This window comes from Fundulus heteroclitus, chromosome 8, assembly GCF_011125445.2.
Source record: "Fundulus heteroclitus isolate FHET01 chromosome 8, MU-UCD_Fhet_4.1, whole genome shotgun sequence".
NCBI lineage: Eukaryota > Metazoa > Chordata > Actinopteri > Cyprinodontiformes > Fundulidae > Fundulus > Fundulus heteroclitus.
In genome coordinates this window covers 13,915,196-13,939,165 of record NC_046368.1, presented here as the reverse complement: position 1 = coordinate 13,939,165, position 23,970 = coordinate 13,915,196, and the positions used below count along the sequence as shown (strand labels likewise).

Below are 23,970 nucleotides of genomic sequence, written 5' to 3'. Positions count from 1 at the left end.
AATTGGTCCCCCTTTGACTCTGCTCCCATTTTATCTAAGTTCAATTAAAATGGTCAGAGGCTTTCGAACTGCTCATTACCTGATTTAAAATGCCAGTTCGTCCGACAGAGAAAGCTTCTGCCCGTGCTTGTTTTTTAAAAGGCCTTCTTTACACACTTGGTTCGCGCTCCCGTTGTCTATCCCCGGGACTCAATCACTCCGTGCATCCACAGGCGGAGGTGAAACCTTTTTCTCAAACTCCGAGCTAAGTCCTGGCATATATCCTGCGGCTGGTGTGTGGGCAGGGATTCAATCCAGTATGACTTTTAGTGGAATGTGACAGCGGAGGACTGCCGGAGTTTCACAAGTCTGCAGATTCTTCCCTCAATAGCGCGCAGAGCATGAATCAGGAAGCAGCCCAAGCTAAGCTTTCTGACATGTCGGTGTGGTATATGTGAGTGCGGAGTGCCTCACTCACATATACAGTCCATAGGTTAGTGTTTTTCTTCCCAAACTCTTTTAGAAATTCTTTTTTTGCGTGTCTTTTCTCCCAAGTTTGAGAGTTTGGATCTGTTTGCCCAAGACCACTCGCATTAGACAGACACCAGTTTTGAGCGCCTGTCATGTGCGGTAAATGTGTCGTTGCTTTTTCCAGAGAGCTGATTCGTTTCAGTTTCTTCCAAAATACCTGTTTCTACAACACAATGCAAGTTTTTCTACTCACAGGTACCCCCCATTTCTAAAGTAGTTTTTGTTTTTGGTTTTAATTATTATTTTTGGTGGTGGGGATTTCCACCTTATAAAATCCATCCCTATTCATTATTATTATGATTATTAATCTGAAAGGTTTAAATGAAGCACATCCAGACAAAAGCGAATCACAATCACTTTCATAGAATAAATTCTATGTGGGTGAAACGTCCACCGTCAGCAATCAAGATGTCTATCCTGTCTCATCCAAATCGTCCATTAAAGACCGACATACCCTGCCACAATGCAGAACTAACCGGTTTAGGAAGTCACAAATACCATTGGTTATCCTTTTTTTCCACATTTGCGTTTGTAACTGCATGACGCGTGTTTAGCTATTTCTCCATATTTACTGCTATAAAAACTAATTGCCTCTTGAGGATATTAAATACACTTTGAACCTGAAAGATAAGTAATTATGAAGAGGCTCAAATCTGATTTTTAATTTCATTTGATTTAATTTTTTTAAATGGTCTTCATCGACAGTGGTTCTGATCCACAGTCAACTTGTGCTGCCCCAGATGGAATGACTCTTGTGTGGCTCTTGGCAGTGAGCCACACTGTCCATAACAAAGACAGCCATGGAAAAAGCTGCAACCTGACATTCCCCACCCAACTCAGCTGCTGCCCTGAAATTGCATCGTTCAGTCTTATGATCGTTTGTTTCATTTGTGCTCCCTCTGGCACAGAGTGAATTTCAGTGCAATTTATAAGGAGCTGAAATGACAATAAATCCTTTCTGAATGTTTAGTTAGAACGGTGGAACCCTCCCCAGGGAAGCTGTTAACATCATTCCCTAAAGACTTGGGGCTACCCTTCAGGGAAAATGGGATTTTTTAAATGATGCGTAAGCTCTTGGAATGTCATATTTCAGTTTTTCCACTTTTCATAAAACAACACCACGCTCAGAAATCCTTTTTTTTTCTTGGAAAACTGTAGACCGACAAGTAAAAATGAATCAATTTTAAGATGAGTTTGAAAACACAAAACTGTGGAAGACCTTGAAGTTTAAGAAGTCTTTCTTTTGGACTGTAATTGTCTTTAGAGTAAATAAAGTGGAGATCCAAGTTTGGAACTATAAACAGGAAGTAGCCACAGGGCAGGCGCTTCAGAAAGGTTGGAAATTGGGAAAATCTGTTCACTTTGCTGCAGACAAAGACCAAGACAGGCTGGGTTTTATCAGTTAAGTATTAAAAATAAAAACAAATATCTGATATAGAAACATTTTTCCTCATTTTTCAATCATCTCTATAGAAACAGACCGCCATACAGCGTTTGTGCCGTCATATACCTGTATGGCACGTGCTGCCGGCTCGACCGGTTAGCATCCGGCTCAGACAGGCTCAGCTGGACAAAGTGATGAAGAGTGACCTGGTGTCGTTTTTGCTTCAGGGAGTTTGTGCTCTCCTGGTGGCTGGCGGGACACACCAGTTAATTAACACCACTCCAGAGTGTCAAGAGGAGGGAAAAAAAATGCTCTCACTGCTGTCACACCCTGGCCTGGCAAGTTGTGTCAAAAGGAGTACGTACGGAGAATACCAATGAATGCATTTATAATAAATGAATGGATCTTTTTTTTTTTTTTTTATAGCACCTTTTTTAAAGCGGCAAAGTTTTTAAACGGGATGTGACGGTAGATACAGTTCATTTGTAAAACTGTGATCTTAACCTGGATGGATGGGCCAGCTGCCGGTTTGACATTTGGGTGGATGTATACGTGGATGGACAAGTGCATGATCGATTGATGGTGACTAATAAATGGAAAGATGGCTGTACGGCCAGATGGGGAAATGTACTAATAGATTAACATTAGGATGAATAGTCAACAGATAGCTTGGGGGATGGGCGGATGCACGGATGTATGTGTAGATTAACTCATGAATCAGCAGATGGACGAATGCTTTGTGGCTAAGACATTTAGCCTGATGTTACAGCCAATTATATGAATGGAGGAAAGTGAAAATTTAAGTGACTCTGGCACGGTGGCTCATAACCCTGTTCGAGATAGATAACCAAGATCTGCTGGTACCATCAATCATGCGCTTTAACTGAAAGATAATTCCCTAGTGGGAGAAAAGAAAAAAAAATCACCAAAAATTTAAAAATGAATCCATCTAATTATGAGCAAGATACATACGGCCTGAAATCTGATATCCTCTCAGAATGCGTTTCCTCAAGATTGCCACCGTGATAGCCTCAGCAGCCCATAACGGGTCTTTCTTATGGTTACACGAGGACGGTTAAAGGAGGCGGCTGCCTACGCGTCTTCAGAAACCGTATGTTGTTTTTCGGCTCAGCGTTAACGTGAGCATCACAGCATAAAATAACAACAGTAAGATTTCCTGCCAGAGCGATTGTGCGGGGGGGGGAGGGCGATTATCATAAAACATTTGCAATATTCATGAACAGACTCATAATTACAACATAAAAAAAAGTAAGAAAAGAAATGTGCTTAAGAACACCACAGAGATGGACATCAACTCCCAGTTGGTGTCTGCAAGCTGTTCCGTTACCTTCATCTGTCTTCAAGCATGGGTTGTTTTTCAATGGCACTAAATAATTACCCACTCAGCTACAAGACGGAGTACTCAAAGTAATCGCTCTCACCGCACCATAATTAACCAGGAAAACCATTCAGATTCTTTATTTATTTAATTTTATTTTTTCTACAAAAATATTTTACATTAGAAAACACAGCTTGAAATATACACAGTCCACTTGGTTTGCCGCAACCATGGAACATAGGGACTCAAATATATCTGTCTATATTTAAACTTGTAGGTAAATATATCAGCAACAATAATAAATCTGCTGCCTTTGTGAGGTCTGCAACGGATGGCATCAAACGGAGCTTGAGCTTGTGTCAGAAATGCTCCGTGAGCCGTCATCCCCATCAAAGCAATGGCTCACAATACTTTTATATTTAACAATAAAAAAAGAAAAAAAAAGAAAAAGAAAATACAGCAAACCAATACTACCTCTGGTTATGGCGGGGGGGATGCTTGAGGAGAGGACGCTGCTCTGTGTAGGTACCACCTCAAAGTGATAGGGGAGTGCAGGAAAAGGACAGAAAGCAAGGATAACGTCAAATGAGCAACAGCGGGAATCCTGGTTTCTGAATGTTCTGTCCAACATTCATTTGTCGCCCCCCCCCCCCCCCCCCCACACACACAGCCCGCGATGTTCGCTTGTCTTCCTCTTGACGCCGCGTCTACCTGTTGACAACCAACACGCCACTCATGTGTCTTCTGCACCTGAAGCTCCCACGGAGCCATTGATCTGCAAATCTAACCATCTATCTGCCATACATCCCAAGGTACATTACACCTGTCTGCACAGACGGCAGCTGCAGTGTCAGTCACCTGTCGAATGATGACGCCTCAGGATGTTATTTTTTTCCCCTCTGATATGAGTCTATATTTGGCTTAATGGCGGCCTTGTCTCTTCCTCAGGGAACCGGCGCTATTAATCTTGAACTCTGGTTATTCAGTTTCCTGGAAAAATACTCATACCCCTTAAAGGTTTTCACGTTCTGTAATGTTACCACAATGTTTAAAGTATTTTATCGGGATTGTGTGATAGACCAATGCAAACTGGTGGACAATAGTAAAGGGAAAGGACAATGATATATGGCTTTCCAGGTTTTTTTCCCCACAAATACGAATCTAAAAAACAAACAAATAATAAAAAAAAAAACCTGGGGAACAATGAATTCACCCACTTTACTCTGATACCCCTACATAAAATCTATCTGCCTTCAGAAATCAGTGAATCAGAGAGTCCCGAGCTTTTAACATCTCATAGAGCTTTGTTTCCTCCACCTCCTGAAAACGGAAAGAGCCCGGCACAGCTGGAAACTTCACCAGATGTGGCAAACTACCTTAGCTAACAGGCTGAGCAAGAAGAGCATTAATCAGAAAAAAACAAAAAAAAAAACAACAACCAAGCAGCCCATAATAACTTGGAGCTGCAGTGATCAACAGCTCAGGCAGGAGAACCTGGGCTGTGAACAGCTTTTAGCATTACAAAAAGACAAATCTGGCCCTCATGGATACGTGCCAAATACAAAACAGTAGGTGCTGTTTGCTGGTTCTCACAATAAATCTAAAAGAGACAACATTCAATACCAAATTTAAACTTTTTGAGACTGCATGCCAAACTTTGTGTAGGGTGGAAAGCTAACCCTGCACGTCGTTCTGAAAGCGTCAGCCCCACAGTGAGCAAAAGGTGCTGGCAGCCTTCATGCTCTGGGGATGTTTTTCTTTAGCAGGGGCAGGGATGCTGGGCAGAGTTTAAAAGAGGAGGGAGATAAATACAGCGCAATCCTTAAAGGAAGCTGTTGGAGGATGCAAGAGAGTTGGGACTGTGGAGCAGAAGTTCACCTTAAAGCAGGACAATGAGCCTGAAACACAGAACCAGACCTAGATATAATAGAATGGTTGATATCAAAGCAAATTCATGTGCTAGAACGATCCAGTCAAAGTGTAGACCTAGACCAGGACTTAAACTGATTCCCACAGACACTCTGCATGCAGTCTGACTGAGTTTGAGGTTATTGTGCTTAAAAGATGAGCATAGATTTCAGTGTCTAGATGTGTAACGCCGGTGGAGAGCACTGAGCTATATTATACACTGGAGTGCTGATTTTGCCGAAAAACTGAAGTCACTGGCCGCCATCTTGCTACTCCCTACTCTCACAGAATCCCATAGGATTTGGTTGCAACAACAAGCAGTTTTCTGGCTGAGTGAAAACGTTTCACAGATAATTCTACAGTCAGTGGATGTACTAACACTATTAACTACTAGGAAATTAGGTGCTGAAATATTTTACATGTTATTCATATTAAATATATATATAAGTATGTGTATATGTATATATGTATATATATGTATACACATATGTAAATATATGTTTTTGTATATTGTTATTTATATATTTATTAATGTTAAACATATATATATAAATAAATAAAATGCAGAATATTTCAGCACAACTTTCTCAGTACTTGATATTTTTAGAACATAACATAAAACTATATGGCATTTGACATTTTAAAAGTCTTAAGCCCCCCCCTGAATATGAGAAAATCCTCGTTATTTGATGCTGTAGCGCACATATTCCTTAGTTACTGAGGGGAAATAGGGAGTACCATTATGGCGGCTGGTGGAGAGCAACCACAAAATATTTCCAGCTGTAAATGCAGAGAAAGGTGAATGGGCAAAATATTTTCTTATCAGGACTAAACACACTAAACCTCTTAGATTTATACTGTTCGAAAATATTCTTCCAAGTCACAATTATGCATTACTTAGTGTTGGTCTATCACAGAAAATCCCAACGAAATACACTGAAGTCTGCGTTTGTAACGCGACGGTGACACGTGAAAAGCTTCAACACATGAATAATTTGGCAAGATAAACTTTCCATGTGGCGTCCGGGCAGACAGGTAAACATCCGAACCGTGACACCGCGGCACAGATCTAGCTTTAATCTGAGAGAGTATTTACATTCAACTTGAATGAACACTTTAGAAATTACAACTCTTTCAGAGCGTCCAAATGCAATCAGAAAGATTAATCGTCGGCAAACGGGGATTCCTACTACGTTTCCTTCTGCCGTCAGAGGGAGAACTTTCCTGAGCTGTGGATTTGAAAGTCATCCCACCCACAGGCATTTTCACCACGATCTGAGCCAAAATAAAGCATGTTTGCTCAGATTTAGCTCATTGAAATAAAAGCTGACAAGACATTTTTTTAGTTTTTTTACTGGACAGTAGGCATGGACCAGTATGCAACTTTAATATTATAAAAACCTTGACTAAACAAACACACTAATGCAGATATTTAAAAGTGCAAAGGTACAATTATTCCTGCTGCTGCTAAAATAAAAATATTCATAATTATATGTTGGTTAATTTTATCTATGGTATTTGTTTATAAACATTTTGATTTTGACTTAAGCAAAAAGGTACCTGCTAAATTTAGTAAAAGGGCTTTGACATAGACTATTATATGTTTTTTTTTGCTGTTCTGCTCCTAATGGAGTAACATAAGAGTAACAAACTGATCGTGGGTGATGAGTTAATTGAACAATCTGCTCAGTTGTAAAGCTCCTCAACAGGGATGTTGCTCGTAGCTTGACAAGCGGCGCTTTTAAAACGGCGCCGACCTGCTGAGGACTACCAACAGGTGACTCTCGCGGCGCTGACACACGTCAACGCACTGGCTTCTGCTTCTATTAACATCATGCTCTAAAAGATTTCAACTTGTCAATATGGCTGACACTGATCAAGTCTTATCGAGTTCCCACTTCAAAAGACTTCAAAGAGAGATGAATCCAGTTAGCAAAAAAAAAAAAAAAAAAAAGACAACTCCCCTCCGGACATCGCCCTCGATCCCTTGCTGCCGCTAACCTCGGGGATAAGCCGACAGCTTCATTCTATCAAATGGAGACAAACATTGATCCGATTCGTATGGCTGTGGAGGATAACGGTAAACACGTGTTTGCGTGAGCTGACTTTAGAATATGCGAGACAAACTATTAAAGGACTTTGAGGATGCACGCTTAACCACTAAAGTTTCTGTTTCGGAAAGGCGGCAGGAAATCCTTTCTTTCTGTAAATCAGTCCTTTGGGGCAGGTGTGAGGGGGCTTTTGTTTTTGTGTTGTTGCTGAAGAGAAGGCCATGATAAAAAAATAGTTTAAATGACCTAAAAACAGCTCTAAATTTAAGGATTAACTGTGGATCTTTGAGGTGAGGCTGTGTGAAGTTATTTTCTGACAAAGTTCTCTTACCTGGTGATGAAAGACGACATGTCACTGGGAGGTTGTTGAAAAAAAGGGACTACATTCTCGGTAGGGCTGGCCAATATATATTGAGATTTTGAAAATATATAGAGTTCTTTTAAAGAGATATAAAATGAGACTATCTAGATTATACCGACATAGTCTATGTTGGACCTCAATTATACTTTTATGTATTCTAGTAGGTTATTTTTCAGCTTTTTCTCATATTTATCTGTTAATAAAATGTGCCTGAGACTTTTGGGATAAAGCTTTGATTCAGAGATTGCTTTTAAAAAACATATTGAGATAAATATATATCGGCATTCAGCCTGTAAATATCAAGATATTATTTGTGGTCCATATCGCCCAGCCCTAATTCTCAGAGTGGAGAAATAATAGAGTATAAAGAGACCTGCACTGTCTTTTTATAGCCAAGTTATTTACTTATAATGCTATTTTTGCAGATGTATTGTATATATCTTACAGAACCTTGTTATATTTAGAGACTTTGTTTTAGCAGGAGAGCGTCTGTGTTAAAGCTGTTGCTAGTGGCTGTTGTATCAAAATGCCAGATCTGCTGGGACCTGTCAAGCTGCTTTAGCTGTAGATTGGACCTGTGTTGCAATAACATTAATGATGGTACATTCCTGTGCTTTCTGGGTCTTGTAATTGTTTAAAAAAATTAATAAATAAAATAATCCAAAGGTTTTATGATCTGTGATGAGGCAGATTAATAATACCTTATTAGCTTGTTAACTTCCATTGGTCCAAGGATGTATTTATTTTTTGAACTAGCTTGTGGTCATATGGCATTGTTCTACTGCAGATAAAGGAACATTTATTGATAACTTCACAGACGCACACTGCTAATAATCTGAACTAACCTATTAAATAGAAAGAAAGATGGTAATGCTACAATTTCCAAACCACGACCGTTCAAGTCCCCCTTCCCCCTGCGAAAATAAATATATATTCTGTGACTCACTAGGAGAGCGTAGTCAAGCCTTCATTCAGCCAGCTGATCAGAAGGCCAGGCGACGAGTGGGGAAGGGGCACCACTGCCTTATTTTATGCTTAATACTGATTAAGAAACATGTATATAATAAAAAAATGTCCCACCAAGATTAGTTAGGTAGACAAGTGGTTTTGAAGCCATAACCTTTCTAATCTTTTGTAGCTATAACTGGTCCATGCCTACAGGACAGACGGACAATCACCAGAAGTAACCGGCAAAAGAGACCCCGGCATCTTTGGAAGTAAATTAGAAGAATGTTTTGACAGAACTGTTTCATTCGGGACTTGAGCTGCATTTTACCTGCAGAACACGAAACTAAAAAAACAACACCGACAATCAAACACCCAGAGGATTTGCATTATAGTCTTCTACAATATTCTGATTACATTAAATAGCATTAAATCTCATTTTTTAAAAGATTCAGCTTTTTTTTGGCTGAAAAGAAGCCGCAATTTCCAAACCTGTGTGTCAGTTTTCATGTGAATACTCTCATCTTCGAGCAGTTTTGACCCACGGGCTCATATTCATATAACTGAATACCCCAAAGTGAGTCACCATTTAAATCCATGATAAAACCACCTACATCTGAACGTTTATCTCCGCTTAGCCCTGCATGGATGAGGCCATTTGGAGAGTAAAGATCATTTGTATTTCTGTGCAACTCAGCTTAAGAAACATCTAACACTGTCACTGTCAGTGGATATTAACTGATATTTGTTTGTAGAGTGACTACTGCAAGGCTCTTAAAGTGACCATAAGATGGCATGTGAAATAAATAACTCCCAAGAAAAAGGAAAAAAATTAAGTGAACAAATAAAATAAAATAAACTGTATTTATATGATCAAATTTTTTCCAGTACGTTTTTTTTTTTTCTTCTTCTTCCGCTGAGCATCTGCTAATTAGTCTCTGTGTGGCCCTCAACACAAGGACTTAACCCCGTGCTTCAGCATCATAACAGTTCAGGTTGGAAGGTCCAGAGCGTCCAGAGAGGCGGCAGCAGCCAAAGCGGAGATGGGGATAAGCTGACGGCCAAAGGTGAGGCGGTGTCAGACGTGCAGGAGCACACCTCGTATCCGTTCTCTGCGTGGTCTGGGTGGCGGTGCACGTTGACCCTCGTCTCTGTGCTTTTCGCCTCCGTGTCCGGAGAGTCGGACTGCATCTCAGTGCAGAGCAGCCAGTCCTTGGCAATCAGGCGGGGGTAACCTGCCTCCGCCTCCATGTCGCTGCCCGGCACTCGCCAGTACTCCTTTCCCTTGAAAAAATACGACGATCCTTTAAGACAGAGAATGAGAGAGAAAACAGGGTTGGCACTATATTTCACTTTGGGTTCAGTAGAACATAAAATAAACCAGGAACTTGGTAAATCACTTGTGCATATATATGTTGTCATATTGGAAACAACAAACTTAAATCTACTTTTTTTTTTCATTTTATGTACAAGTTTAACGCTGAGTTGTGAATAATTGAAAAGTGGAAGGAACATGGCTCTAATAAAAGTCTGAAAGGTACATCATGCCTTTGTATTCACCCTTCTTAGCCTTACACGCCAATAATCTGGTCTTCCTGTAAAAGTGGCAATAAATTAGGCATTTTATAAAGTCATAAGAAAACACAGCAAATAATTGAAATAACTTCCCCAAGTCGGATGAGACCAAAGTATTTGGCCTATATGCTAAATGCTACTTCAATCTGAAAAACTCAAAGAGAGGAAAGGCAATTAGAAGAATTTATTGATACAATAATTTAAACTTTGGTGCTCAGACCTCGGCAGGAAGCATAAACGCTGATTTAAACATTAATGTAGATCAGCAGATGTATGAGAATAGGGATATTTCCCCCCAGGCCTGAAACTGGTGGTGGAGTTTAGATGGATGAAGTTGGTTAATCCGTAGAGGCTGGATTGCAAGGTACTTGCTTGAGTTAAATGTCAACTTGGTTTAACGAAGTTTGCATAAACTGTCCATGATGAGCAAGCATGAAGCGACTGTGGAGAGAAAAAACTCCCCTTTGGGAAGAAACCTCTGGCAGAACCAGGTTCAACATGGCGGTCTTCTGGCGGACCGTTTTAAGAGTGACAGGGGACTCCATGAGAGTCCAGGAGGAACTACACTTTGGAAAGACGAGGTTGAAGGAGCATCGAGGAAAAGTCAGATGGAGCTTGCTACGATGGTGGAGAAGGGGATGGAGGTGGGTTGAAATGGTCGTCTGAATCAAAATCTGACATGGTGTGACGGTTCTTGCGTTTGCTAAAAGGCAGGCCGAGAGATGATTTGGAGTTGCTTTTAAGGTGGATACTGGATGATGATTGGGCTTCGAGGAGGTGTGGCTCGAAGCGGATTGGCTGCGTCGGAGGCGGACCGGCCTCTGATTGGATGGAAGTGAGCAAGAGTTTCTTCAGTTGAATTTTTCCCCTTTAGCTTCATGTTATGTGTATAACTGCCGCTACATACATCTCTGAACCCCCACAAGGAGACATGGTGGTGGCAGCGTCATGCTGGGTGAATTCTTTTTACCAGAGTCGGGGAAGCTGAAATGACATTAAAAGGGTTTAGATCCGAGTGTCAGAACCCAATTAAGGAACCCGCAGCTTGAAACTTTTTGTGCACTGGTGATCTCCTTCCAAGCTGATAGAGTTCGAGCTGCTTGACAAAGAAACATGGGCAATAATTTCAGTCCATAGGTCAGCAAAGCTGCCAGAAACACACTCTAAAAGACCTGCAGATGTAATTGAAGCAAGCTGTAGTTGTACATAGATTAGGAATTTAAGGCATTCAATAGAAATACAAAAAAGAACCTTCAAATTTTTATCTGCAAAACTCTCGTGTCCATTTCTTTAATTTTATGCACCGCATTGTCTCAGTCTATGAGATAAAAGGGCTTTTAGCAAGGCACCGTAGGAGGAAACTTTTTGTTTGCCCTTAATCCACAGAAGGAGCAAAGCGGCTGTTTCCACATTAAAACTTCAGCACACGCAGATGCCTTAGTTGGAGTTTCAGAGTGATGTCATTAGAGAGATTCTCAGAAAGGTGAGAGGAAGAAAATGACCCAAAATGAGAGTTTACAAGGAGACCAACATAAAGAGCTGATTTTGTGCCTAGAACTGCAAAAAAAAAAAAAAAAAAAAAATCAGAAAAGTAATGAGCGGAAAATGGTCATTATCCCAAGAAGGAAATGTGCTTGTTAGCTCAGTGTACATAATGAGCTATTAGCATGAGCGAGCTGGTCAGAGACCTAGGTTTTAGAAAGGCTGGGAGAGTTTGCACTAAATCTGCAGGAAGAATTTCCCCATTTTTCTTTAAGACTGCTTACAATGGTGCAATGTGTGCGGCTGTATGTGTGTTTGGGGATGTCTAATAAATACTGCTAATGAAGTCAGTCGCTGTACGGCACGTGTTTAGAATTCCAGGGAGGGTGACAGCTGAAAGAGGTGCAGACTAATTGCTTTGAGCTGAAAATGTACACCTTTGTTATGCTTATAATTATCCAACACCGCAATGTTTCTCCTCATGATAGTGTGCTGCTGATCAGTTTGTTTCAGTATTGGACAGGCTCGTCAAGAGTAGCGCTTCCCATGGTAAGAGCCGCAGTCATAAGTCATGCAATATTTAGACTTTCTGTTGTGAAATCGAGCTGAAATACAACCAATTCCAGTTCATACTGATCAATAATAGTTTTGGCATATGAAGGTTATTAGTGTGATTCTTCTTTCCCTACCAGAGGGTGTGCACACTTTATGTGAACCTACTGTAGTATACATTACCTGTGACATCATCCAGTGAAGACAGATCACCTGCTATTACCAGATAACGTAGAAAAGATTCCTGGATCAATGTTTGCTTCTGTGCTGTTTTTGTCTCTTATTGTATCTCTGCTCTGTTTACTCTAACCCACAGTCGGTTGAGGCAGATGACCGTTCCCACTGAACCTGGTTCTGGTGGAGGTTTTTCCTTCCCATTAAAGGGGAGTTTTCCTTTCCACTGTCGCTTCATGCTTGCTCAGTATGAGGGATTGCTGCAAAGCCATGTACAATGCAGACGACTCTCCCTGTGGCTCTACGCTCTTTCAGAAGGAGTGAATGCTGCTTGGAGAGACTTGATGCAATCTACTGGGTTTCCTTAGATAGGACATTTTTTGGACCAATCTGTATAATCTCATTCAATCTGTATAATCTGATTGAATTTGACTCTGGAAAGTGCCTTGAGATGACACGTTTCATGAATTGGTGCTATATAAATAAAATTTGATCAAATTGAGCATAAAAGTAAACTTCCATTAAATTAAACACGGTGGTGTAGTGTTCTTCACAATTTTTCATGTCCAAATTGGTTTTCCACACTCAATTCTCATATTTCTAGTTAATTTTATGTCAATTAAAAATAAACATTAGCTCATTATTGAATTTGAATTAGAAAATTCTACAGTGGTCTGGTTTGAAATATTTAAGTTCAAAAACTAGTGACTGGATGGATGGATGCATGGATGGAAGGAAGGAGAAATGGCCAAATGGACAGATTGGATGAATGGACTAAATCAGCAGCCCTCAAACTGGGGTCACCGGACCCTCTGGGGGTCCGCGAACCACGGGTTGGGGGTCCGTGAAATGCATGTTGTCGGGCCTGAGGAGGCAGTGCTGAAGATGTGTCGGGGCTGAGCTAAGTAACACAATGAACAAATATTTAACTCCGTCCACTTCATCAAGTAAGGCAAAAGCCAAATCAGCTAAAATTAGGAAGTATGAGTATCAGTTACATCGAGTTTGGCTTTATCGAGAATGAGGATCTAATCTCCACCAAATCCCTAATATTATGTGTATTTATATATATTTTTAAAAACATACATAATTCCTAATGTATTTAACAGTACAAAAATACTATCAGCATGAGGAATCTAAAAGGGTCCTTGAAAAAGTTTTACCGGTGCTAAGGGGTTTGACAACCCCTGGACTAAATGACCGATGGAAACATGGAGGGACGGATAGCCAAAGGATGGAGGGAAAGACAGGCAGACAGATCGCCTAATGAATGGACAGAAGGGTGGTCCAATAGGTGGAAGCAAGTTTTTTTTAAACAATAATAATATAAAGCTTTTTCTTTTCCACCAACCGGACTTAGAAATACTTAAATTCTTTACTTTTCATGACTGCGTGGGAAACCCCAACTCAGAGCCTCATGGCACACTGATCTGTATGTTTAACAGAATAGAAATTGATAGGTCATTAAAAGGCTCCCGCTGAATTTACAGACATGCCTGGGAGGTAATCTGGTTACTTGAAACAGCAGATTTGGAGCACAATAATTTTTACAACAAGCAGAAGTGTTTAACAAATGACGGTGGTGGAAGATCACTGAGCTAAGAGTTGCTGCAGCGAACAAAAGGTGACGGTGCCTTATTTGAAATTAAGACTGAAAACGTTTGATTAAATGAGTCCAATGAGCTAGATTAACTGAAAGAATAAAGAACTCTATCCAGTAAAACTAACAGAGTCCAGTTAGTAAATACAGCATCCGAGCTTGGCTCCTCCTGCAGTCATGGCTGTGTTCAGGAGAAGGGAGAGAGACGTCCGCTGGCTGCACGTCAACCTAAATCAGACCAAAAAGTGATTCCACAACGTTTTGTGGCAGTTAAAGTTCTAACACAGATATACATTATTTAAAAAGCTTTACACACACTATTGTGAAGAACAAATATCCTGAATCAACGGCTGATGTCTAAAAGCACTTGCTGTGTTTGGTTTGCAGCTGAAAAGCATCGCCAGCACAGCTAGAAACAAGAGAAATACAGACGAGCGTGTTCCTGTGGAGGAGCACACCAGGCACACCTCTGGTGGGTCATAAGCTATGATGTAATTATAAAATGGGATTAAAAAAAGAAAAAGAAAAGAAATGTTCTGCCTAGTCTTACTCCGTGATGCAAGTGTTTCTGCAACAATCCAAGCAGCACTTGAAACTGTGCTCCAGCGTCTGAGGGATAAAGTAAATGTCACAATCACAATGTGCTACTTTTATGGTGGCATTCTCTCTCTCACCAAATAATCAGACATATGCGATCGTCTCAATCAATTTTAAATTGCAAATCTATAAAGTTTATACATATTCATATGTCACATCACAGCACAACCCTTTTCAGACCCATTTTTGTCCTTGTTTATTAAGTCCTTAAACTCTTATTTGTTCTCGGATGGCTGGTTTAGGTTCCACTATGGCTGGATGATAATTCAGTAACAATATATATCGATTGATAGACGTATGTCGATGATAGAAAAAATGTTCAGTAAAAAGTTCAACAGAATAACAGTTTTCCTTTTTTTTTGCATTCTAGCCATGTAGGTTAATATTACAGTCATTACATCCTCCCGACCAATCACAACGCAGACCCAGGAACCAAGCTCCGCCCCCTTCAAAGAGTTCAGAGAGCATGCGTTCTTTTTTCTTTCTTTTATAAAAACTTGCAGTTTTGATAAAAAGTTGATTGGATAAAGGGTTGAGTCTGAAGTCAGTATTTGTGTGTTCTGTATCTAAAAATAGGTTGCTAAGCAACAGCATAAAATTACCAGGGCTGCACTTAAAATATATGTTTTGAATTTGTTGATAATCATCGATATGCTTTATTTCTATATCGTCCAGCTCAGGTTCCACCAAGTTTGTCGTCAAGCAAGCCCCTCAGAGTGTCTTTTGTTGATGTACGGTGCAATAAATTGAATTAAATTTAATGCAAGCTTTTTAAAGTTTCAATACAGTAATGCTTTTGGGGGGGGGGGGGATTTTAAGAAGATCAACGTCATCATCACAACAGGTGATTCAAAACTACATGTGAGCTCTGTCACTTCCTGATGTGACGCTATTTTAAGCCTAGAGACATTCTAACCATTAAATATGGCAGGATGAATAATCTTTATGAAGAACCTCTGAGTCCACGTGTCCCTCAGTTCCTATGTTTTAGATCAGTGAAATTGACTATTTTTTCCATTTGTTTTGGTTTTTCTCCAGGTTTCTGTTGGAACCACTTCAATGTGGGGGTCAGTACCCAAAGTGCTCCAATGACCAGGGGCCTAAGTGTTGCCTTTATCTGCCCCGGTCTCTCTAGCTCTTCTGAGCCCTGCCATTTACCTATTTTCTTGTGCTCTTTCTTGATGATTCTGTCATTTAGAACGAACAGCGGCTGTCCTCGCACTGCTTATCTGTGGTCACCATGTCCGGTTGGACACAGTGTTGGTTGTACCATTTTGTCGGTTTGTATTTGGAAGTCCTACAGGTTCTTAGCTTGGTTATTTTCCACCACCTGTCTAGATTAGATTAGATTAGATTAGATTCAACTTTATTGTCATTACACAGGCACAGGTACAAGGCAACAAAATGCAGTTTAGGTCGAACCAGAAGTGCAATAGCAGCAAGTGCAGGATAAACAATAGTTCAGGACATTTGTTTTTACTGAATAATTATAGAGATGGATACTATTATAGACATAGTTTTACGGATAGATTTGTCCTATGAGTATAATATATAGATAACTAGTATTGTGAACAAAATTTACAGCTGGATATGGAACAAATATGATATACAGGTGGATATTACTATGAATAGAGGGTCTATGGGTGTCTGTATCTTTTAATCAGTAAACTATGACTTTGTTTTCCTGGAATATGAATATATAAACTATGGCATAAAGTCCAATTCTCTTAGCAATAAGAGAAGACAAGATGACTTGCCCTTCAAGACAGGAACTCGTGTGTTGATCGTTGTATGTGAAGAACCAGCTGCATAAAAATAACTTAAACTTGTCCATTTTTATGGTCAGAGGAATAAATGAAAAGTTGTAAGAATAAACTTTAAAGTGATCTGTGATCAGTGTGGGGTAATGTAGTCCACGTTCGAGCAGTTTATACATCTAGAAGTTATCGAAAACATTTTTTTTCTTTATTTTCCACAAATGAAATAAACATAAAATTCCATAAATCAAACAGTTTTTGACCACCCTTATTATTCTTTATGTTAAATTGGAGAAGATGAAATGGAGTTTAAATCCCTAAAACAGTGACATACGCCATTAGTTTAGTACAAATTTTAGAGCCTCAACTCAGACAACCTTAGCATCATAACCCAACCACATTACATGGTGATGCCTTCCTGCAGTGGGTAGATTATGATGCTAAAAGATTACACACTACATTTCATTTCCAACAATAAACTTGAACGAATCACATTTTTTGAGTTAGATCTTTTTAACTTCCTCAAAAAAATAAAAAATAAAAAATAACCTTCACATGACTACAAGAAATATCTTAAACCTTTGACCCTCTAAATCAGTGGCTCCCCCAGCTGGAATCGTCCCAACCAGAAAAATTAAAAAAATATAAAAAATATGATAGTAAAATAATATTTATTCTGTTAACAATACAACAGCTAAAAGCAGTACTTAGAAATAAAAAAAAATGGTTGTTAATGTTTGCGTTTTCATTATACCTGGTTACAGTAAATGACTACTAATGCTTGCACACTCATGTATATGTATATGTAACCTTTATTCATCCAGGTAGATCTTGCTGAGATTAAAAAATGTATTTTTCAAGAGAGACCAGGTTATCAGATAGTTGGGGTCGCAAGTCTCATCTACTATTACAAAAATTAAATTCAAATGATTTTCTTAATAAGCAAACATCTCAAGGTACATCCCTATACAACAGGTCCCATTCATTTCCAGCTACACTGAATCTTATTTGGTCCATATTCAATTCAAATTAATCTAATTTCTTTAATTATAATATCCTAAGTCACATGTTTAGAATCAGATGCAGTTATTGTATAGGTTCCTACATTCTGTAAACAGTACTGCCAGACATGGTGAGCTCTGGTAACACTCACATTACCTCATGTCCTCCTTTAAAACCCGGCACTTGGTAAGAAATAAAATGAGTATAAAGGAATGAGGGGATGATGGGAGGAAGGTTATAGGGAGGTGAAGGAGAGATCATACTTGCCGACAGCTCTCACAGCACACACATGCTCATTTGGTTGAAGTGAAGCTTCCCAAAGTTCAATCAGCAGAGTTTGCTTTGACGTTTTAGCCAATTTAAAACTAATAAAATAAAAAGAAGTAGAAAAACTAAAACTTGCGTAGGTGTCTTTGGAACCTTTGCAAATTAGGCACACAAAACTGCAACTTCTTAAATGGAGCTGCACCTTTTAGAAATAATACCTATTTTGATAAAAAAAACAATTCTGTTGTTTTTTTGTGTGTGAAAATTACTTCAATATCCATCTGTATGCCTCACTTAGCCTAGCATGTGCTGCTTCTTTTATTAAATGGAAAAAATGCAAATGCTACTGTCCCTGCAGAGAGCACTTGCTGAGAAAATCTGTGAACCATGTGTGCCTCGATGAGGAAAAGATCACAAAAGGCTGAATTATGTTCGAAAGAGGCCATCAGTGATTGATGATGACCTTTCTGAACAACTGTCAAGCACTTTGTCAGGAAACTATGAACCAGTTTGTGGTATTTAGAAGTAAACAAAACGTCTGTCATCCATCTGGCTCGGAGACTCCCTCCATGGTGTTTTTGGAAACTTCACAGACCATAATCATCTTGAGGAACCTGATTAATTGTACACAAACAGAAGGGAGCACCTGTGATGCCACAATTAAATGTTTTTTTGTTTTTTTCATGCTCAGCAGCTTGGTGACAGCAGATAAGTGTTGACTGTGGCCGACCACGGGCTGTATATCCATACACCAAAAGGATTTATTGGTCTTGGAGATCAGAAACATTTTTAAAAGTAGGTAAGGACTGAATGTGGCGACATTTGGGCAACTGCAGCTCAAACAGTGTCTTATGTTGGTTTCAATCTTCAAAATATTTCAGCGATTTTGTTTGCAAATTGTTATTTGTGATAGAAACTGTTTTGGCGACATGCCGACCACTCACTGATAATAAAAAAAAAGAACCATTAATGGTAAAGCGTTTTCTTTCATAACTACTTCATGAAGCTACAACTTTGTGAGAGACGTTTATTGACATACAATACCTTGCAATTGGTTTCATAACCTTTGAATTTTTGACATTTCATCATGTTACAGCTACAAATTTCAATGTATTTCATAAGGATTTGATGTAATAGTGGTGCATGACCAAGGCCTGGTTTTCAAAATTCTCAAAAAAGAAAAAAAAAAAATCTTGTAAAGGTTGCATGCTTTTTATATTCAACCAACTTTACTCTGAAAACGTTGATTTAAATCCAGTGCTACCAGTTGCCTTCAGAAGTTCCCTAACTAGTAAATGGAGTCCATCTGTGTTTAATCTATAACTCCTGCTGTTCTGTGAAGGTTTACCCGAGAACATTGGAGAACAAACAGCATCAAGAAAACCAAAGAGCACAGCAGAAGCTGTGGAGAATATTATAGCAGGATTAGGTTATAAAACAAAAGTCCATCGTTCAAAACAACAGCAAACCTACAAAGACAGCGCCATCCACCTAAACTCACAGGCTGAGCTTAGAGTGATTAATTAATCAAACCAGCAGCCAAGAGGTCCACGAAAACTCTGTAGGGACTGCAGAGTTCCTCAGGCCTGGAGGTAACTTCTATTCATGCCCTCTACAGATCTGGGCTTCATGGAAGAGTAGCAAGAAGCTACAATGCTCCCATACATGTTTTGTTTTTTTTTCTGTTGGACACCTGTGATTTTACTACATACCTTAATAATCTTGGATATGGCATTTTTATTCTTATTCTTTATTCTTAACGTGAAGAATTAAAATGCCATATCCAAGATTATTAAGGTATGTAGTAAAATCACAGGCGTCCAACAGAAAAAAACATGACTGAAATATACAAATAGCAGGTAATTAGGAAGGCTGAGTCCATCTTGGATAATTACACCCATCCCCTACACAACCAATTTCAGTTTCTACCCTCTGGTTCCCGTTTTAAATATCCACCAGCCCGGACAAATAGATACAAACGTTCCTTTCTTCCCTCTGCTGTCCAGCTGCTAAACGCTACCAGGAAAAGCAGATAGTCACACGTTGCATACATATAGGCCTTCGCTTTATTCATTCTCTGCGCTGCACATATTTATATATATATTTATTCACCATACTTTATGAGTTTCTTCTGTTTTTATGTGTGAAGTGTGAATGTTTATTACTACTGCACAAAAATTGCCCATATTGGGACAAATAAAGTTACTCCTACTACTACTAATACTACTACTACTACTACTACTACTACTACCATACAGCAACAAGCTGCATAGGGGAAATGGTAAACAATGACCAATGACCTCTTTTGCCTACAGACAAGGGTATCCTCCATCCTGAAGAACAGTCTTCAGCAGAAACAGAGACGCTGAGGTGATGGGAAGATGGATGAAGCTAAACACAGATCACTTAGGCGGCAAGAGACTTGAGCTTGAAGAAAAGGTAGGGCTGCGACAACATAATAATAATACAGTTTACAAAAATCGATAATTAAAAGCATTGGCAGCGAATTCTGTTATCGATTCGTTGTGTCACGTGATAAATGAGTCAGTCGCCGTGTCGCGGAGCCGTTTACCTCACCTCCGTCGTCAATGCTGGCGGACTGCAGAGCGGAGGAGCTATTTTCAAAGGAAATTTAGTAGATTCTACAAATGATAACAGAGAAAACCGCTCAAACTAAGTCCTCAACGATAGGCAACACCTTGCGCTTCACGAAACCAAAACATATGTAACACGCAAGATTTGCAAAAAGTGATTTGATACGGCACAAGAGCGCCACGGTGAAGATACAGCGACTGAAAGAGAATGACATCATTGATGAGGATGAAGGAACTGAACGCAAACATTAGTCTCTCTGATAGCTCGCCTGATGCTGATGTGTTCTGACTGTTCGGAGTACAGAGGATGGATCCGAGCCCGGTTCTGAGAGTGTTTGATGCAGTATTGCTCCCTCTTAAGCTACGAGAGAGAGCAGGAGGAAATTATCATCCCTTAAAGCGCTGCTGCTCCATCCACCACATGCATGCGCAGTAAGTTCATGAGTTAATCGGAGCAAGTATTTGTACAGACGCTGATCGGATTATGGATCAGCATAAACCAGCGCTCTCAATCAGAATACTAATTAATTTTGATTGATGGTAATAATTCGCTGATTAAGCTTCAAGTTTTAATTTGCTGACAAAGTCTGAGTAAAGACATTGTATGGTGGAGAGGAGCTACGCTAACTTTTCAAGAATAAAGTGTCTTTATAGTTATTATTAATTATTATTATTATTATGTAACCGTAATGAAATTTTGGTAAAAACACTCAGAATGATAAGACACAGACCCAAATTAAAAACCCAAACTTTTTCACATAGGAAAAACAAATAATTAAATATTAAACACCCTTTTTGACTCTTGAAAAAAAAATTAGAAACCTTTACAGAAAATATAAACATCCTTGGAAGAAAAATATGTACCGTACATGGAATGGTAACATGTAGTATTTGCATAAAGTGCAGCTTGTGCTGGAGCAGTCTATGAAATATGTACCGTTGGTCCATGTGATTGTCAGCAGGAGTGTTTTTGCTCTGGTTGCACCTTTATGACCAATTTGTCCCCCTAGGTGCACCAGCACAAAAGTGAGACACACCCAAAGCACATTTGAGAACGCAGTTTTATAGCTTCACTTTTGTTTTAGTAAATTGCTGTTCATATAGACTGCATTGATTATTAAATGGTTGATTTACATTCTAGACAACAACTTTATTTGAAGCAAAATTATTTATTATTCAACGTTATTGTAACAGAACACCTAAGTAGCAACCTGCTTGTTGTGCAGGTTGTCCAAATGTTCTATTTTGAAGGTAGAAAGAGGTGGAAATCAATTAGTCGAAAAAAATATTCAACTGATTAATCGATTATTAAAATATTTCGTAGTTGCAGCCCTAGGAAAAGGTTCAACTACCATCACGGCAATGACCTTAAACGTATAGCTGGAGCTTCACTGACTAAAGAGAAGTATACTCTAGTGGCCTAGTCAAAGTCCAGGACTCACTTATCCCATTTCCATAATCCATCCATTTTCTGACCTCATGGGGTCACAGGGGGTGCTGGTGCCTATCTCCAGCGTTCACTGGGCGAGAGGCGGGGTACACCCTGACATGTCGGCAGTCTGTCGCAGGGCAACACAGAGACAAACAGGACAAACAACCATTCACACACACACACTCACACTAAGGACAATTTAGAGAGGCCAATCAACCTAACAGTCAAGGTTTTGGACTGAGACCCAGGGTGGGATTTTAACCCAGAACCTTCTTGCTGCAAGGCAACAGTGCTACCCACTGCCCCAACTGCGCAGCCCCCATTTCCACATAGAAACACAAATTATTGTAGTGGCAAACATGCAGACCTGCTGATGGTCAAGCGGAGACCCTTAATCAATAACACACAATACAAATAGCCTGAAACTGTTTAGTAAAGCAGTGAAAACATTTGATCTGAGCTAACAAATCAATAAAAAGACTGCTATCATGCAGCAGCCTAAATAAATGATTAACTGCTACTCTCTAGGGGTATAGCTAGCGGTCCATGTGCTTGTTCTGATCCATGGAATCGGACAACAAATGTTTCATTCACAGGTGATCACACCATCCCATGCAGAAGAGGACAAAAACCTGCTTTGCATTCCATTCTGCTGTGTGCCATACACTCTAGTTTAAGCTCAAAATAAATCAAGCACTGCAGTCATACACAGAAGTATCTTTTATAAGTACAGCGAAACATTCTGAATAAATGTAAATTGGCCGTATGAATTGTAGACAGGTGCGTTTTTGATCCGCAGCACTCTCTGTGGACATAATCACTCGTTACAGTTAGATCAACGAGCAGGTGCAGCATCCTGAATCAAGCGTTACTCGAGGATATTAAATTCAGAGCAGGAGAGATATCCAAACACGGCAACAAGCCAGAGAGAAATGTTTGGAGGCTCAGCCATTGAGAAATAAAGTCCAGTTTCATAGGGCCACTTATCAGATACGTCACAAGCGCAACACTTTCACATTTCATCAGAGATAGCATATAACTGTCCAATGAACCCACCTGTTTTACGCTGAATAAAATAGAGAACAAAATTCATTAGCACGATGACACCAAGAGTGATCGCCAAAAGACACTCAAATGTTCACAAACTAACCCATCACAGAGCTTTAAAGTTGTTCTCATATTCACTATGTGGATGGTGACCTACTTGGCTCCTTGTCAATATAAAAACCAGCCTATAACCATCTTAGACGTCGGATCCCTGGATCCCCTTTAGATTAAAATTAAAATAATCCATCAAGACTTCCAATAACGACACATAAGAGATTGCCTTATTGCTTTTCAAGTGCACCAGTGACGATGAAGACTAGTGAGTTGGCCTAGTCAAAGATCAGACTACAACCTGATAGAGATGCTGTGACCTAAACTTAAACAGGCCAGTCATGCTCAAAGAGCAGTGTGGGTAGATTAAATCTCATTATTATTACTTTATCACATAGGGCCAGGATGTTTTGGATAGATTTTCTTTTGTTAAAATATATGATCAATTAAACACAGCTTTTTAGATATACTCTGGTTATTTTTGTCTGATATTAATATCTGTTTGATTATCTGAAACATGTAAATGTTTAAAAAACGAAACAAAAACCAGAAGGAATCTGCATGGTGGCAAAATGTTTCACAGAATTACATGCAGTGTTCTACCTCTAATGCCTCTACATAATTACCATTGGCCATTGCATAATAACCATTGGCCAATGTGTTTAAGCAGCTTTTGTCACGTTCTGATTCGACAGCACAGGAATTGGATTTTAGGTCAATAACGTCTAATGTAATTTAAGGTCAACACTGCATCTTATATTTTATCCCACAGTGATCTACGGCATCTACAAACACTGGTAAAAGATTTACAGTGTTTACAATGAATTATATATAAAATAAGAGCTATATCATAATACCGAGTTTTAGGGTTATGTGTGTGTTAATTTTGTCATTCTCTTACTTTTCTGTTCATATTTATTTAGACTTTTAAAAGCTATGACGAGCACTAATTCTCCTTTACATTTACATAGGAACATATTCCTCTTAATCATCTCAAGCTCTCTTCTCCCTGCAGCTCTTTTTCTTTGCTCTTACTTCAAGAGCCAGACCACCTGTCAAATATGACATGGTTCTTCTTGGGGGATTAATTAATGCGCGAATCAGCACTGTTAAAATAAATAAATAAATACATAAATAAATTGAACTGAATTTGTTCAATATATTTCCAAACCACCCCTTTGATTTGGAAATTGTCATGCTCCTTAGATGTTTGTATTTGAACTTAGTTATTTTTTGGGATTATGCTTTCTTTAGTTTTGCATTGTTTTATGGATTTAGCTACTGTACTCTTGTCCCTGTTAGCTCTTTGTTTGCATGCTTGTCTTTTGTTTTCAGTTGTTTG

The 23,970-nt window shown here is 39.3% G+C and overlaps 1 protein-coding gene across 1 annotated transcript in view; it reads right to left on the bottom strand.

The window, feature by feature from the left end:
- Positions 1-7,836: 7,836 nt before the first annotated feature.
- The window catches only part of LOC105930983 (matrix metalloproteinase-17), a 90,222-nt gene continuing 74,088 nt past the window's right edge, over positions 7,837-23,970 (bottom strand). Inside the window, exon 11 of the mRNA XM_036140711.1 lies at positions 7,837-9,802. Coding sequence (XP_035996604.1) covers positions 9,480-9,802 — 323 coding nt within the window. The 3' untranslated portion in view covers positions 7,837-9,479. The remainder of the gene's footprint in view (positions 9,803-23,970) is intronic.